Source organism: Cydia pomonella, chromosome 3 (genome assembly GCF_033807575.1).
Source record: "Cydia pomonella isolate Wapato2018A chromosome 3, ilCydPomo1, whole genome shotgun sequence".
In the NCBI taxonomy this organism is placed as follows: Eukaryota; Metazoa; Arthropoda; class Insecta; order Lepidoptera; family Tortricidae; genus Cydia; species Cydia pomonella.
The window spans coordinates 619,858-637,124 of NC_084705.1; the positions used below are offsets into that span (position 1 = coordinate 619,858).

The 17,267-nt window shown below is 39.1% G+C and overlaps 1 protein-coding gene across 3 annotated transcripts in view; it reads right to left on the minus strand.

The window, feature by feature from the left end:
• The window catches only part of LOC133515718 (ras GTPase-activating protein-binding protein 1), a 32,186-nt gene extending 15,502 nt beyond the window's left edge, over positions 1–16,684 (minus strand). For 2 of the 3 annotated variants that reach the window (XM_061848274.1, XM_061848272.1), the window contains exons 1-2: positions 16,534–16,660; positions 12,679–12,824 (exon numbers count right to left, since the gene is read on the minus strand). In XM_061848274.1, coding sequence (XP_061704258.1) covers positions 12,679–12,782 — 104 coding nt within the window. In that variant the 5' untranslated portion in view covers positions 12,783–12,824; positions 16,534–16,660. Of the gene's footprint in view, positions 1–12,678; positions 12,825–16,533 lie in introns of all 3 variants that reach the window. The other variant, XM_061848273.1, reaches the window with a different exon arrangement.
• Between the last annotated feature and the right edge of the window lie 583 nt (positions 16,685–17,267).

Genomic DNA, 17,267 nt, shown 5'->3' on the forward strand with positions numbered 1-17,267 from the left:
GGTCCCGGGTTCAAATCCTGGTAAGGGCATTTATTCGTGTGATGAGCATGGATATTTGTTCCTGAGTCATGGGTGTTTTCTATGTATTTACGTATTTATAAATATCTATATATTATATATATCGTTGTCTAAGTACCCTCAACACAAGCCTTATTGAGCTTACTGTGGGACTTAGTCAATTTGTGTAATAATGTCCTATAATATTTATTTATTTATTTATTTAAGTGGTATAAGTTTTGAATGCAATGCAATTCACATTAAGAGCCCTTAATCCTTGGAGCGTTCTCCGATTTCACGAAATAACGCTCGATAGATGGCGTTGGCGCTCGGTACGCGAGCGCCGGCAACGCGACGCGCGTTTCAATGCAGACTAGAATAATCTTGATAGTTTTCAATATAATTTCAAGCAACATTAATTTTAGTGTCATATGATATCATATGGGCACTCTTTATTTTATTGTATATGCACAGTAGTTTTTTTTTTTTATGTACACTACTACTAAGTGTACAGACTACAGAGTGTACTATAACCCTTGCTCTTTATTCTGTCTCTTTCACACCAATGGAAAATGAAGAAGTTACTAAATGACTGCAGGTATAAATAAAGTATATTAGTGCGATAGAGAGACAGATAGTGTTTCGTTGTCGTATCGTAAACGATTGGCATGTTGGCCACACACTTGCTTAGTGCCTAGCCAAAATACCAATCGTTTGCGTATATTAGTGCGATAGAGAGAGAGTAGTGTTTCGTTGTCGTATCGTAAACGATTGGCATGTTGGCTACGCACCTATGATACCTAGCCAAGAAGCCAATCGATTGCGCATATTAGTGCGATAGAGAGACAGATAGTGTTTCCTTGTCGTATCGTAAACGTTTGGCATGTTGGCTACGCACCCATGCTGCCCAGCCAAGATGCCAATCGTTTGTGCATATTAGTACGAGAGAGAGACAGATAGTGTTTCGTTGTCGTATCGATTGGCATGGTGGCTACGCACCCATGCTGCGTAGTCAAGATGCTAATCGTTTGCGCACATTAGTGCTATAGAGTTTCAGTGTTATTTGAAATCACGTTAGGGTTTGTATTATTATTTTTGACCCGAATGAAGTCCATCCAGGTTCTTATGATGGAGTCAGGAGTTGGTCACCAGAACTCCTAATCTACTCATTATAATTCCATCGTGCTTGGGCTCAAAAGATTTGCCCTGACGAACACCATCGATCTAGATGAGGTCCAGGGTCTCATGACGGAGTCAGGAGTTGGTCACCAGAACTCCCCAGAACTCCTAATCTACTCATCATAACTCCATCGAGTTTGGGCTCAATAGATTTACCCTGATGAGCACCATCAATCTAGATGAAGTCCAGGGTCTCATGATGGAGTCAGGAGTAGGTCACTAGAACTCCTAATCTACTCATTATAATTCCATCGTATTCGAGCTCAATAGATTTGCCCTGACGAGTACCATCGATCTAAATGAAGTCCAGGGTCTCATGATGGAGTCAGGAGTTGGTCACCAGAACTCCTAATCTACTCATTATAATTCCATCGTGTTTGGGCTCAAAAGATTTGCCCTGACGAGTACCATCGATCTAGATGAAGTCCAGGGTCTCATGATGGAGTCAGGAGTTGGTCACCATAATTCCTAATCTACTCATCATAACTCCATCGTGTTTGGGCTCAATTTTTTTTTTTTTTTTATTTTTTTTTTTCAAATATTTACACGGCATTACAGCATATGCCAATACACCGAATAATTAGACTATACAAATACAAAACATATATAAAATAAAAAACAGATATTCATTAAAAATCACATGCAAGTGCTGGAAAGCCTATCATCCATCATCTCACAGAACCTCAGACACGCCTGGCACACATTCGCCCATCTCCCCGCAAACAAGTCACACTCTGGTGCTGATGTCAAGAGTGCATTGAGCAGCGATAACGCGCGGAGGAGTGGCGAGTTCCTGCGCGATACTGTGCGCGCCACCGGTACGGCCAACAGTGGACGCGTTCGCGGCCTCAAGAAGACTCGAGGAATATCCGGGACGTACAACCTCAAGACTCGATCTACCAGTTCCGGGCAGTCCGAGTCACCGCGCAATATGCGACAAGCTGTAGTCAGCAAGATGTTGTTGCGCCTCACCTCTAGAGAATTATATCCAAGGCAGCCTAATAAGAATTTTGTTGGGTACAAGAATGGGAAGTACCCATACCTTTTTTTGTACAGAAATCTCAAAAAGGCCTTTTGGATTCTCTCCAGAAGTAAGGCGTATGAAGACTCGTACGGATTCCATATAATAGATGAGGCCTCAAGCTTGCTCCTCACTAAGGCGTTGAAAACCATCGCAATAGCCCCAGTGTCACGAAAATCCTTGACATTGCGGATCACGAACCCTAGTTTTCGAAAACAATCTTTGGCGAGTGTCTGCATATGCTCGTGAAAAGTGAGGCGCTCATCAAAAACCACTCCAAGATCTTTGACAGAGAAAACTCTATCAATAGTTTCGGTCCCCAGTGTGTACTGAGCAAGAAGAGGGGTAGAGGAACGACTATATGTACATACACAACACTTCGCTGTGTTAAAAAGAAGCTTGTTTGCAATACTCCAGTTGACCACCGAAGCAATATCGTCTTGTAAGGAGGCACAGTCTACGCTACTCTTAACATCATAAATAAGTTTCAGGTCGTCGGCATATAGTAAACATTTTGCATACTTGACGACCGATTCCAAGTCGTTAATCATTATCCCAAATAAGAAGGGACCCAGTATCGAGCCCTGACTTACGCCGGATCTGGTATGGTACGGAGCTGAAATAAAACACCCATGTTGAACGTACTGCTGTCGATCGCGTAGATAACTGGCGAAAAAAACCAATAACTTTGGCGAGAAGCCCAAAGCATTCAGCTTGCTCATCAACACGTTATTGTCTACGCGATCGAAAGCCTTCTTAAAATCGAAATACACGACATCCACCTGATTACCCCTGTCGAGATACTCAGAGATAGTTTCTGTCAATATTAACAGAGCGATTTGCTCTGAAACCGTGCTGGGAGTTGGACAAAAAGGGTTTTAACTGAACTGCTAATATTTTATGGACGATAGACTCAAACAACTTCGCCAATGTTGACAGTACAGCTATAGGTCTATAATTGTCAACACTGGCAATGTCACTAGTCTTCGGGATAGGCGTAACCCTTGTTGTCTTCCACAGCTTCGGATATGTTCCAGTCGAGAGTGCTAAATTATACATAAAATGGATAGGAACTTTTAGCTGGTCTAAGCATCCTTTGACTATATACGCTGGAATATTGTCAGGTCCAATTGAACTACTAGCTTTCAGCCTCTTTATACCAGCAATCACCTCCTGAATAGATATGTTTCTAATATTAATACATTGTGCTGAGCCGGTCTGGCTACAGTTTTGAGGCGAGTTTACATCAAGTCGAGGGTAATCAGACAAAAATACGCTAGAAAAAAACTTAGAGAAAGCTTCAGCTGCTTCGACACCAGTAAATCGTTGCCCTTCGAACATGACTTCATTAGCAAATCCACCCCTGGACTTAAGAGTATTAACATGCCGCCAGAACGAGCGAGGGTCACTTTTCACCTTACTCTGAACTTGGTCCACGTAGCTATCATACGCCGAGGCAATTCTATGTTTAATATCTTTCCTAAGCTGGGCAAACTCGTTATATGTATCTAAATTATTGGTAGCCTTCCAGGACCGGTGTACACTGGCTTTCCGCGCTATGTCAGCAATCAGGTCAGCTGTGTACCATACTGGGTAGCGTCTACCAGTCTTGTTTGCGCGAACCTTTCTAGGTATACATATGTCAAAAAAACTATAAATTATCCCATAAAAGACCTCTACTGCAGTATCAACATCTTTAGCCTGAAGAACTCCTTGCCAACTTTCTGCAGACACTAATTCATACAACGATTCATAGTTTCCTTTTTTAAAATCCCAGTCTTGCCGGGAGTCCAAATTACTAGCATTAATACGCTCCGAAGTCGGTCGCAGCGTAACTACACTTAAAGGGACTAATATCTCCAATGGCGGGTGATATGCATCCCGATTAGGTACCAATCCACCGCCCGCAATTTCAGAGACACTAACATTACGGATACGCTCTGACACCAGCACAACGTCTAATTTTCCGCCATACGCATTCATCACTTCATTCATCTCATACAAACCACACGTTGCTAAAAAATACGAGTAATAACATTGAATACTTTGCGACGTATAAAGTGGATTTAAGTTTAGGTCGCCGAATATGATCACCACACCATTTAGCTTGTCAAACATTTGTTCTACAGTTTGGAACCAGCACATGTACTTATCGTCTGTAGCACCAGGAGGAATGTAAACCACACACAGGTAACAAACGACACCAGCAAAAGTCAAAGAAATCCAGAGGTCCTCCCCAGTGGGGGTCTCGAGGTCTCGACGCCTCTTCATAATGAGTCCAGGGCGTGCGGCAAACATCACGCCACCTCCACGCGAACCAGTGGCACGGTCACGACGCATTACGCTCCACCCACCGCAGGAAAGTTCGGCATCATCAACCGAATCGGTTAGAAAGGATTCAGTCACAGCGACAACGTCACAATCTAACGAAAGCAAGTTTAATCTAAAATGCTTAAGCTTCGTCTTTAGGCCCCTGACATTCTGGTAAGTGACATTTAGCATTGATTTAAAAATTGCCCTGGGTTTGGTATTAGGAGCGAGAAGGGTGGTTTGGTCTCCGAAATAACCACATCTTAACTCTAGCATTATCAGGCCAGACCTCGGCAGAAAGACACTTATCATAAATAGCAGGCGGGACCCCAATTTTAAAGGATTTATACTCTCCCTTTGGTTTAAGTTCTTCTACCGTGCAACTGCTGTCAGGAGCTAAAGTTTGCAAATAGGCTTGAACTTCATCTGCACCCGAAATCATATTCCAAAGGTGAATATATTTTCGATATTCAACAGCCTTGAGTGATGTTACATCTGGACCGGCAGTACCACGAAGAGAAGTGTAACGCCTTTTTCCGTATCGGACTTCCCTGTATACTCCACCGGCATGTTCATCCTCGCCCTCAGTATGGTCGGTATCATTTCGTGCCACGCTGCGGTTACTGGACGGTGTAGCAGGCGACGCTAGAGGCTCAGGGTCCATCCGCACCACCTCAACATGTGCACTTCCACTTACTTCGGACTCTGTTGTAGTGCCCGACGTCTGTTCCTTGGGGCTAGCCCTATTAGTGCGATAGAGAGACAGATAGTGTTTCCTTGTCGTATCGTAAACGTTTGGCATGTTGGCTACGCACCCATGCTGCCCAGCCAAGATGCCAATCGTTTGTGCATATTAGTACGAGAGAGAGACAGATAGTGTTTCGTTGTCGTATCGATTGGCATGGTGGCTACGCACCCATGCTGCGTAGTCAAGATGCTAATCGTTTGCGCACATTAGTGCTATAGAGTTTCAGTGTTATTTGAAATCACGTTAGGGTTTGTATTATTATTTTTGACCCGAATGAAGTCCATCCAGGTTCTTATGATGGAGTCAGGAGTTGGTCACCAGAACTCCTAATCTACTCATTATAATTCCATCGTGCTTGGGCTCAAAAGATTTGCCCTGACGAACACCATCGATCTAGATGAGGTCCAGGGTCTCATGACGGAGTCAGGAGTTGGTCACCAGAACTCCCCAGAACTCCTAATCTACTCATCATAACTCCATCGAGTTTGGGCTCAATAGATTTACCCTGATGAGCACCATCAATCTAGATGAAGTCCAGGGTCTCATGATGGAGTCAGGAGTAGGTCACTAGAACTCCTAATCTACTCATTATAATTCCATCGTATTCGAGCTCAATAGATTTGCCCTCATGAGCACCATCAATCTAGATGATGTTCAGGGTCTCATGATGGAGTCAGGAGTTGGTCACTAGAACTCCTAATCTACTCATTATATTTCCATCGTGTTTGGGCTTAAAAGATTTGCCCTGACGAGTACCATCGATCTAGATGAAGTCCAGGGTCTCATGATGGAGTCAGGAGTTGGTCACCAGAACTCGTAATCTATTTATCATAACTCCATCGTGTTTGGGCTCAATAGATTTACTCCGACAAGCACCATCAAATTACCATTATGATGAATAGATTAGGAGTTCTGGTGACCAACTACTGAGTCCATCATGAGACCCTCGACTTAATCTAGATCGATGGTACTCGTCAGGGCAAATCTTTTGAGCCCAAACACGATGGAGTTATGATGAATAGACTAGGAGTTCTGGTGATCAACTCCTGAGTCCATCATGAGACCCTGGACCTGATCTAGATTGATGGTGCTCGTCAGGGCAACTCTATTGAGCCCATACACGATGGAGTTATGATGAGTAGATTAGGAGTTCTGGTGACCAACTCCTGACTCCATCATGAGACCCTGAACCTCATCTAGATCGATGGTGCTCGTCAGGGCAAATCTTTTGAGCCCAAACACGTTGGAATTATAATGAGTAGATTAGGAGTTCTAGTGACCAACTCCTGACTCCATCATGAGACCCTGGACTTTATCTAGATTGATGATGCTCGTCAGGGCAAATCTATTGAGCCCGAACACGATGAGGTTATGATGAGTAGATTAGGAGTTCTGGTGACCAACTCCTGACTCCATCATGAGACCCTGGGCCTCATCTAGATCGATGGTGTTCATCAGGGCAAATCTATTGAGCCCAAACACGATGGAGTTATGATGAGTAGATTAGGAGTTCTGGTAACCAGCTCCTGACTCCATCATGAGACCCTGGACCTCATCTAGATTGATGGTGCTCGTCAGGGCAACTCTATTGAACCCAAACACGATGGAGTTATGATAAGTAGATTAGGAGTTCTGGTGACCAGCTCCTGACTCCATCATGAGACCCTGGACCTCATCTAGATTGAAGGTGCTCGTCAGGGCAACTCTATTGAGCCCAAACACGATGGAGTTATGATGAGTAGAGTAGGAGTTCTGGTGACCAACTCCTGACTCCATCATGAGACCCTGGACCTCATCTAGATCGATGGTGCTCATCAGGCCAAATCTTTTGAGCCCAAACACGTTGGAATTATAATGAGTAGATTAGGAGTTCTAGTGACCAACTCCTGACTCCATCATGAGACCCTGGACTTTATCTAGATTGATGATGCTCGTCAGGGCAAATCTATTGAGCCCGAACACGATGAGGTTATGATGAGTAGTTTAGGAGTTCTGGTGACCAACTCCTGACTCCATCATGAGACCCTGGGCCTCATCTAGATCGATGGTGTTCATCAGGGCAAATCTATTGAGCCCAAACACGATGCAGTTATGATGAGTAGATTAGGAGTTCTGGTGACCAGCTCCTGACTCCATCATGAGACCCTGGACCTCATCTAGATTGATGGTGCTCGTCAGGGCAACTCTATTGAACCCAAACACGATGGAGTTATGATGAGTAGATTAGGAGTTCTGGTGACCAGCTCCTGACTCCATCATGAGACCCTGGACCTCATCTAGATTGAAGGTGCTCATCAGGGCAACTCTGTTGAGCCCAAACACGATGGAATTATAATGAGTAGATTAGGAGTTCTAGTGACCAACTCCTGACTCCATCATGAGAACTTGGACTTCATCCGGGTCAAAAATAATAATGCAAACCCTAACGTAATTTCAAGTGAAAATGCGTTTATCAGAAAATCGCAGCCAAATAACACTAGACCTTACTCATAGTATTGTGTTCCTGCCGGTGAGTAAGGTTGCCAGAGCTCAACGAGGGGCGGGAGGGGGTTAGGGTCGGCAACGCGCATGTAACTCCTCTGGAGTTGCAGGCGTACATATGCGGGCCGTATGCTTGTTTGCCACCGACTTAGTAAAAAAAAAAAGTAACACTGAAAATCCATCAATAAGCGAGTCTGTTAGGCATACTGTAAAAAATGAACTTTTATTAAGATTTTCTAATCGCAGTATATAGCACTTCTCGGAACTCCGTAGCTGATTACGATCGCAACGAATGCCTGACAATCGAGCACAGGTCCGTCCTCTAAGCGCGCTCCGCGCGGACTGAGAGCGGGGCGTCGCTGCTGCGTGATTTATACGTGTTTAAAAAAAATATAAATTTACGGCAATGTAGGTCCCATAGTTACGATTTTTTTTTTATAGGTTAACATACAGTTTCAGTTTGCTATAATATTATTTTTAAAGCAAAATATCCGTACAATTTGCGGAAATAAAATATAATAAAACCCTGTTTTCGCCAAAAAAATGAAGAAAACTCGGAAGGTATTTTATCAGTTTTTTCAAATGAATCTTCGATTGTTAATCATTCCAGCCCCTCGTACGAGATATGTTGAATCAAATTGTAGTCATTCATGTACCAAATGATTCTTGTTTATAGCAAAATTGAGAACCGAAACGCCACATCTCACTGCAAAATTTGGAAAAGACTCCCAAAAAACCTCATTAAAAAAGAGGTTTAAAAGAGAAAATGAAAATTTGAACTGTTGGAGCCCCTAGTTTAGGAAACGATTATTTAAGTACGTTATCAGTTTTTGAATAAATACTAATAGTTACGTCGTAATCTTGAATGAAAAAGGAAGCATTTTACAAAATACACTCGTCTGTAGGAATAAGGACTCTTAATTTCGATAATATTTGGTCTAAAAATGCGGAAGCTAAATATGAGAGCTTTTAACTGAATAATATAGCAAATTTTTGCCACTCGGCTATCATCCTATGAAAGGTTAACTTTCCGAATAGGAGAGATGAAATAGTACATTGTGCAACGAGGGGGGTAAGTGAAAGTTTGTATACGAGGGTGGTAATTCCCGACAGCTGCAGGCTGGAGGAATTAAAGACCCGAGTTTGCAATATTCTTACCCCCGGAGTTATACACAATGTTTTTCATCACACTTTTGAAGAAAAAACTAAATTTTTAGCGAAATAATTCTTAAATACGGTGACATGTCAAACATTCGTCCGCCATTTTGTATTTTCTTGACAGGATAGGTATCGAAGGCACAGACCTATTCGGCATTCAGCCACTATTGGAAATTATGTAAAAAGATTTTAAACGGCTGTTAAATTAATCAAATTAAATAATTTTAAACATAAACAAAAATATTAAATAATAAACGTCATTATTTTAAAAGTAACCTTACATGGTTTGTATGAATTAGTGACAGAATTAAAAGAAAAAGCTATAACTCCCTAGGGAGGGGTAGGGAGTTATAGCTTTTTTTCACAATCCATAACTCCCGCGGGAACAATATAGCCCTTTGTCCTTCAGTACACCTGCATGAAATAAGATCTTTTTCGAGCGAGTGTGATGAAAACAAGAACACATCCCCAGATTAACGTATTAGTTGGGTAAAAACAAAAATATTTACTACTAACTCCAGTATTGGTAAAAGACAGGTCATCGCCATAAAAACTGGTCTAAAACTCGGAACTTGTTGACGGTATTTTTTCCGTTTCGTATTCACTGACTGTGTATATTTTTTGCAGTAAGTTATGATGGAATCCGGGTCAATGTTCCTTTTAGTTCACATTACTATTAATAGTACAGAGTACAAGAGTTTACCGAGGTTCGTTCATTTTATATTTAAACAAGCTTGTTTTATAATATTAAAACAAGCCTTAATTATCTACTTTAAGTCTAAAATGAAAATGGTTAAAGTCTTAACAGTTACTATTATGTTTGGGAGAGGACACTGACTTCTGTAACACAGGTGTTTACCTAGCTCAGAAGTCAGGGTCTTCAATCACTAAAATTACCTTAATGCCAATAAAAAATTATTTTATTTTTATATTTTATTTATATTTATAAAACACTTAATTTATTTCTTGAAAAACTAACGTCTATTGGTCGATTTTTATTTCCATGTCTCTATTTAACCTTTTAATTGAGGGCTCAAAAATACCATTTGGCATTATGCCCGGCATTTATAAATTTGACATATTCAATTTGTTATTTCTAAGTTTTGAATTCCGGATATTTATTGCTTAAAACTAATGGCGTTATTCATTACGAAATGTAACAAATTGTTGATTGTCGTTTGTCCCTATCCATCATTATGATATTTCTGTTTGTTAGAAAGAAACAAGTTTAACAAAGGTTTCAAGTTCAAATAAAAATACTTTATTCATGTAGGCCTAGCAACAAGCATTTATAATTGTATTACATATATATTATCTTCTCAGTCAACATCATCAAGTCATCACATTGAAGTGTACCGATTAGTAGTTCAAAATGTCAACAATGATACGGATTTAGGCAACATGAATTAAAACAGGAGCAATGACTCTGAGTCACCACTCACTGAGAGATAGCGACTGACGCGGGCAATGATCAACGCGAAACGCCTAGCTTCGGCGCAGATTACTTCCTCGGGGATTCCCAGAGATTACCACGACGCTGTACATTGCATAATTTGACTAAATAACAACTAATTTAATAAATAATATCGGAGCGTCAAATATTCGGTTAAATATTAATATTTGTTGTCAGTTTTACATGCATTGTTCTTTAAAAACATTGAACGCCCTGTTTGACGACCTGTCTGGCCCATTGGGTAGTGATAGTGACCCTGCCTATGAAGCAAACATTTATTCGTATAATGAGCACCGATATTTGTCCCTGAGTCACGGGTGTATTCTATGTAAATATTGATATATTGTAATATGTATAGTTGTCTGAGTACCCACAACACAAGCCTTATTAAGCTCACTGTGGGACTTAGTCAATTTGTGTAAAAATTGAATTTACCTTTTATTACAATTTTTTGCATAGTAATTTGTAGTACAGTCAAGTGCAAAAATAAGTATAGAATTAATCGTCTCATAAATATGGTACTACGCTCTTGTTACACTGGAATAAGATGCTATGGGACATATTTTTGAGTAAGATATATATAAGACACACCCATATTTTTACACTTGACTGTACTTATTAGGTTTAGTCAGGACTAATTATCAAGCCACTTAGGGTTGTCTTTATAATGTACATCTCATAACATAAGTATTAAACAGCTAAATTAGCTTAAACGCTAATAGCTCAGCCATTAACCTCAGTGACTGATTAACAGGATAAGTAGATCCATTTATGATAATTAACTACATTAAATGTACCTATTACAACTTCAGTCAAAAATCTGTCCAATTTTAGAAATGTATCATTAGAATAAAAACAAATTATTTAATTATAATTACAATTATTTAAGTTAGGGAACTTGTTTCTCAGTAATGAGGACAATAGAAAGAATTTCACAAAGACATGGACTTTTAGGCCGCGAGTAAAACAATGAATTAGCTGTTATAGTAATAAAATATGTTCCAGGAAGATCTATTGAAAGGAGCAGGTAATTTAAAATAAAACCGTAGCACGTGGTGATTCTACAAGTTTTTGTTTAACTTGCAATGTGGTAATATGTTTATTTGGGTCTTGCAAGCTAAATTGAACCCACTTACCATTACTCGTTTGAGCTCAAACTTCACATATGAACATATTATGTAAGTTGGGTGACAATGCAATATTATGGCACCATCGAGCTGATCTGATGATGGAGACAGGGGGTGGCCATAGGAACTCTGTGATAAAGCAACGCAAAATAATTGTGATTGGGTTTGTTACAGTGTTTATTGTCTCAATGAGTATTTAGTTGCCTGTTGAAAGAAAAGTACAACCAGCAATAAAAGCTAGTTAAAAAAAAATATATTTATGACAAAAAACTCATTTTATTTCGATGTTATCAGCACAATCGAACTAGGACAAAGGTCGAAATCTCTAGAGCGGTTTTGAATTTAAATTTGGTATGCGTGATAGTAAAAGGTTCTGTTTACATGTCCAGACCATCTGATGTTTGGGGACCTCGAGGAACCGCCGCCATATTGAAAAATGTGTTTCAGCTTTTAGAAATTCGCCTTTTACTCAGAATCTGCGCACCCTATGAAAATAAACTACAGTATTTTACACGTATTTTATTACCGGCTGGTTTCCGCAAGTCGCTTATTTTACGTGATAGGAGAATAGGTTAGTCCAGCCAGCCCAACTCCTCAATGAATCCTATTCAACCTTTGATGGCGAGTAGGAGCTTGGGGAGATCTCTCGGAGATGTGATACATTTTCCACTTCCACACTTCTTTGTAATGAACTTGAGTCTGGCTAAGTTTTCATGCCAAGTGCTATGTCAAGTATAGATCTTATTTATAGGGATATGTATGCCTTACTGCCAAGTTTGTGCAAAGTTAGGGTGGTCAAAATCAGAAATATTTATTGTGTAAACTGTGTAGGTACAAGAATTTGACTATTAGGTACATTTTTTGATGAGTATCAAGTTTTACCCTTCTCGGGCATACAATTATTTTTATCTTAAACTATATTTTAATATACATTTAGGTTTACATCGTTATAAAATTCTTTTACGTTATAGAAAACTTTGTCTATTAAAAAGTTTTTTAAGCATCTTTTAAAAGTATTTCCTTGGAGGCTTTTTATTTCGTTTGGCAGATGATTGAAGACATTAATAGCAACGTACTTTTTTATATATTGAGGTGCTAGTTCTCGGAAGTACCATATTGTACTTATAATGTGATCTGATATTTTCTTTGCATGAACGCTTTGTGAAATATTCAGGGTGTTTTTTTACAAAGGTCAAAGTCTAACCTGTGGAGGTGTGTGGGCGCCTTGTTCAGCAGCGTGTAGTACTGGCGGACGAACTCGCGGCCGACGCTCTGCGGGGAGGGGGACGGGGACGCCTCCATTACCATCGCTCTTGTTCACGAGACCCGACACTGCCCTCTGCTGTAAGCCTGCAACCGATACATGTTTGAATAAATAAATATTATAGGGACATTCATACATGAATTGACCAAGTCCCATGGTAAGCCAAGAAGGCTTGTGTTGTATGGAACAACTTAAGGAAAAAATAAAAACTTTGATTTTTGTTTATACTTTGTGCATATACTCGAGAAATTGGAATGGGTACCGTCAACACCCTGAACCTCTAGGCTACCCCCTCGTAGCCTAGAGGTTCAGGGTGTTAGCCAAGTAAGCTGAGCTGTTCTAATCCGGACTCCGCCACTGGAGTGCTTGGTCAATTTTTCTTTAGTGTATGGCATCTATTTTCAGTTTATAATGTATGGAGCATATAAAACTACGCGAGATTTTCCTTAAACTTTACTTTTCTTACTAATACATAAGGTAGAAGTACTAGTGCTCGACGCTACACTAGTCACCGACATGGGCACTTTATTTCATGGAAATATAGGTTAAATTTGAACAACAAAGATTTTTCTGTATTCGAACTTAATCCTTGTCACTTTGACATAAAGTGCCCATGTCGAGTACTAGTGCAGCGTCGAGCACTAGTACTTCTACCTTAACTCAGAATTACAGATTAAGACAAATGATTAATAGCTACTTAAGGCTTTTAGCTCACTCTCATTTTAAAACGACTAGCTATTTTGCTCTGAAACTTTGTACATAAATAAATAAATATAAATATTATAAATATTATAGGACATTATTACACAAATTGACTAAGTCCCACAGTAAGCTCAATAAGGCTTGTGTTGAGGGTACTTAGACAACGATATATATAATATATAATTATTTATAAATACTTAAATACATAGAAAACACCCATGACTCAGGGACAAATATCCATGCTCATCACACGAATACATGCCCTTACCGGGATTTGAACCCGGGACCATCGGCTTCATAGGCAGGGTCACTACCAACGAGGCCAGACAGGTCGTCTTAACATACAATAGGATAAGGTATATCTATGCCTGTAATTGTAATTAGTTTATGTAGCTTTAGACACAATACTTGAAAAATACAGTAAATTTAAGTTTTTCATACAAAACTTGTTTTTGTTCTAGTTTGTTTTATAAGCTGGAGCTATATAAACTAATTACAGGCATAGATATACTTCACGTCATCGTAATTCGTATGTGCAAAGTTTCATTACCATCCAACGTGTAGTTTTAAATTGAGAATGAAACTCCCGATTTTATGGGAAGGTTTTGGGCGAGCTTGCTGTGGACTCTTAATAATAAAGGTTGTTATATATATTCATTTTGAACACCTCGGCTGCTTAGCAATGTTGTTGACTGAACTGTGCGCAGTAAAAGCAATAAAATCTAAAATTATGTAAGTAGAATAGAACTGACACAGCAGAATCTGATAGACTTTATATATTACAATCCTAATATCACCCATGTTATTAAATTATAGGAACGGGACTTAATCGCGTATTGAGTTTTAAATTTACCTCTGACGTTTCAGGCTCACCATTGTCCCCATGGTCTTGGAGAAGACTGGAAGAAGTTGATGTCTACTTTAGCCAGTCTACTCCGAGACCATGGGGACAACGGCATCATCCAAACGTCAGAAGTAAATTTAAAAACCATGTTATGTACAAACTTTGTACAAAATTTTACATCACAATACCAATATACAATAGGGACCGTGCATGTTGGAGGGTCTGCCATCTTGTGGCTTGAATCGGAACCATAAACATGTACATTTACACGTCACGTGTATTCTTGTGCATAGTAGGTTCTGCCATCTTGTGGGCTACATCGGAACAATAAACATCACATTTACACCTCGCGCCAAAAGTCTGACAGCTCCTGTGCTGCCTCCTACAGTTCATGCACGCTCCCTATACCGCGAAACACAATAATTCGTTATCTGCCTTTCTACCACTCTTTTATATTTAAGGATAGGATAGGATAGGATTTTGTTTGCACGCCTGGATGCATCAATAACATATTTATTAGTAACAAATTATCTATGAAAACTTAAGGCACAGTATGTATAAGTTACTCTATGGTTTACGATAAGTGCTAGTGCTGCAGTCTGGCTGGTAGAATACCCCCTTTAAAGTCATTTTAAAGCCAGGTAGTGGTAATACTGATAACAATAAAAACAATGTTTTTCCACTTGACTTTAGTGATAAGCAATAGCTACCATATGACACATCATATTTTTGAGGTACCTACCCTGTATATGCTGGGGTTGCAACCCTTTGCTATCAATTATGTACCTTTCCTTGTCAATTGTGTTTTATTTTTCTAATATGTAACATTTATTACTAGATTTATGCAGTAATCCAAAAAAATATAATGTTTATTTGATGCTTCTTTTAGGGAAAATTACAAGTAACTTAGTGACACCAGACCTATATCTGACACTTAATTTTTTATCCAAGAAAATAGAAGGAAGCCCATGTCTTGATATGACAACATAGCTGCAAAGATAAAGTTTTAATATGAGTGAACCCATAATTTGAATAAAATGTATGATGTTAACTCAAATTACAAATCTGAGTTTATTTGACTAAAAAGTAAAAAAAAGTAATTTTAATCTTTATTTTTATGATGGCACAAAGTGTTTTCATTATTTAAAACTTTATTGCACATAAAAAAAGGACAAAAGGTGAATTTAATTCTGCATGGTACCTGCAACAACCATTGTTCAATGTTCTGCGTCAGAAAGTTAATACTTTATTTTAACCCCTTTTAAATATTTTATACACTAAATGCATGGTCCTGGTTTTTTGACATGGTTCACTAAGAGTATGAAATATAATACTGTAATAAGTTTAATTAACAAGCATGCAGTTTATTTAAGGGCATGCTAATATGTTAATTGGTCACTATTCAATTCAATAAAACAAAACCGAATTGTTCTTATTCCTAACTTCTGAGTAGCCTTCAAATCTTCAAATCACATTATTGCTCTTATTGCATGATGGTACAAAAAAATAAAGTTCATGACTTCATACTAAAAAGTTTTCTGAAACAGACAACACAAACTCCCAAGACTCAGCCTTTGATATTTATCTCTGATGTATGTATATGAGTCAAAATGTCAGTTTCCACTTCTTTTCGTCCAAAGTCTTGAAACCTTCGTAAACTATAATTGGTATATCATGAGAACAATGAACTACATCACATCAGTGGCAGTTTGGCCTGTTGAAACAACCTGTAATTCTGCAAGTGCAGCAATAACTTCATTAACACAATGTAATAGACCGTAATCTGACATCTGTTACATTATCAGTAGAACTGCATTACATTTGTAAACAAATCGTCAAAATCCTTGACTTACTCAACAGCACAATGACATATGTTGTACCTACAGACAAAAAGGTTGCAAGTGTCAGGGACGCAAATAAACAAGAAAATCGGAGCAGTGGACAAGTGCAGCGGGCAAGCGCTCGTAGCGCTCCCGGCCTGCTGCCAATGCCAACTGACTGCTCCATGTATTGTCAAGCACGCATGGCGACCACTAACACTGCTCAACGTTTGCAACAGCCTCAATTTCCTTCCAAGTTGTTACTAACTAGGAAAAAAGGTAAGAATACAACCTAAGAAGGGTTTTTCTTCGGCAGGAGCTGATGAATCGCTCAAATACCATGAAAGATTAACCTTCATGGATCTGCCGACAGTCAAAATATCCCTTTGATATGTACCATGCCTAGACTTATCATACATAAAAACTTACCTCAGCAAATTTTAGGCATTAAACTGGTGTGCACTGCGGCGGAATATCACGAAATTCGAGTAATTTTCACGATAAATAAGGACTGAAAACAGAAAAAGAGCCTACCTCACCGTTCGGTGTCAATTTAACCGATGTTGCTGTAGTAAAAATGTTTTTTTTTTGTTACTATGATACCAGATTGAATGTTTTTTTACGAGGAGGTTGGACGAATAAAAAAATATTCTACGTTTTTTTTTTGTTATAATTCATTACACGTATTTCACTACTTGTAATTTTTAATTATATTTTAGTAGTTTATGTGGACAAGAAATGAAAATTGATGAGATTTTTTAAATATAAAATCTGTTCAACGCTATAATTGCGCCAAATTGAAACCTTGTTTTATATCAAAAGAGTAGTATAATATATAGGACATTAATATCAGTAAAGTGCCAATTACATCCACACTTTATCATCCTACCGCGGTCCAGGAGTCCTACGGGGTCCTACCGCGAAAACCGAAAATTGTAAATTGCGGGGATCTTTCTCTTTTACTCTCGCTAAGATGTAATTAGAGCGCGAGAAAAATGCCCGCAATTAACGAACTTCGATTTTCGCGGTTATAGTAGCCCAGATCCGATTTCATTCAAAGAATATTTTTCCGTTTCACCAAATATTAGCACATCGTTTACAATATTTGAAATGTAAAAAAATGGTTCACATGCAAAAAGTTCCGAGAAACGATAACGATTATC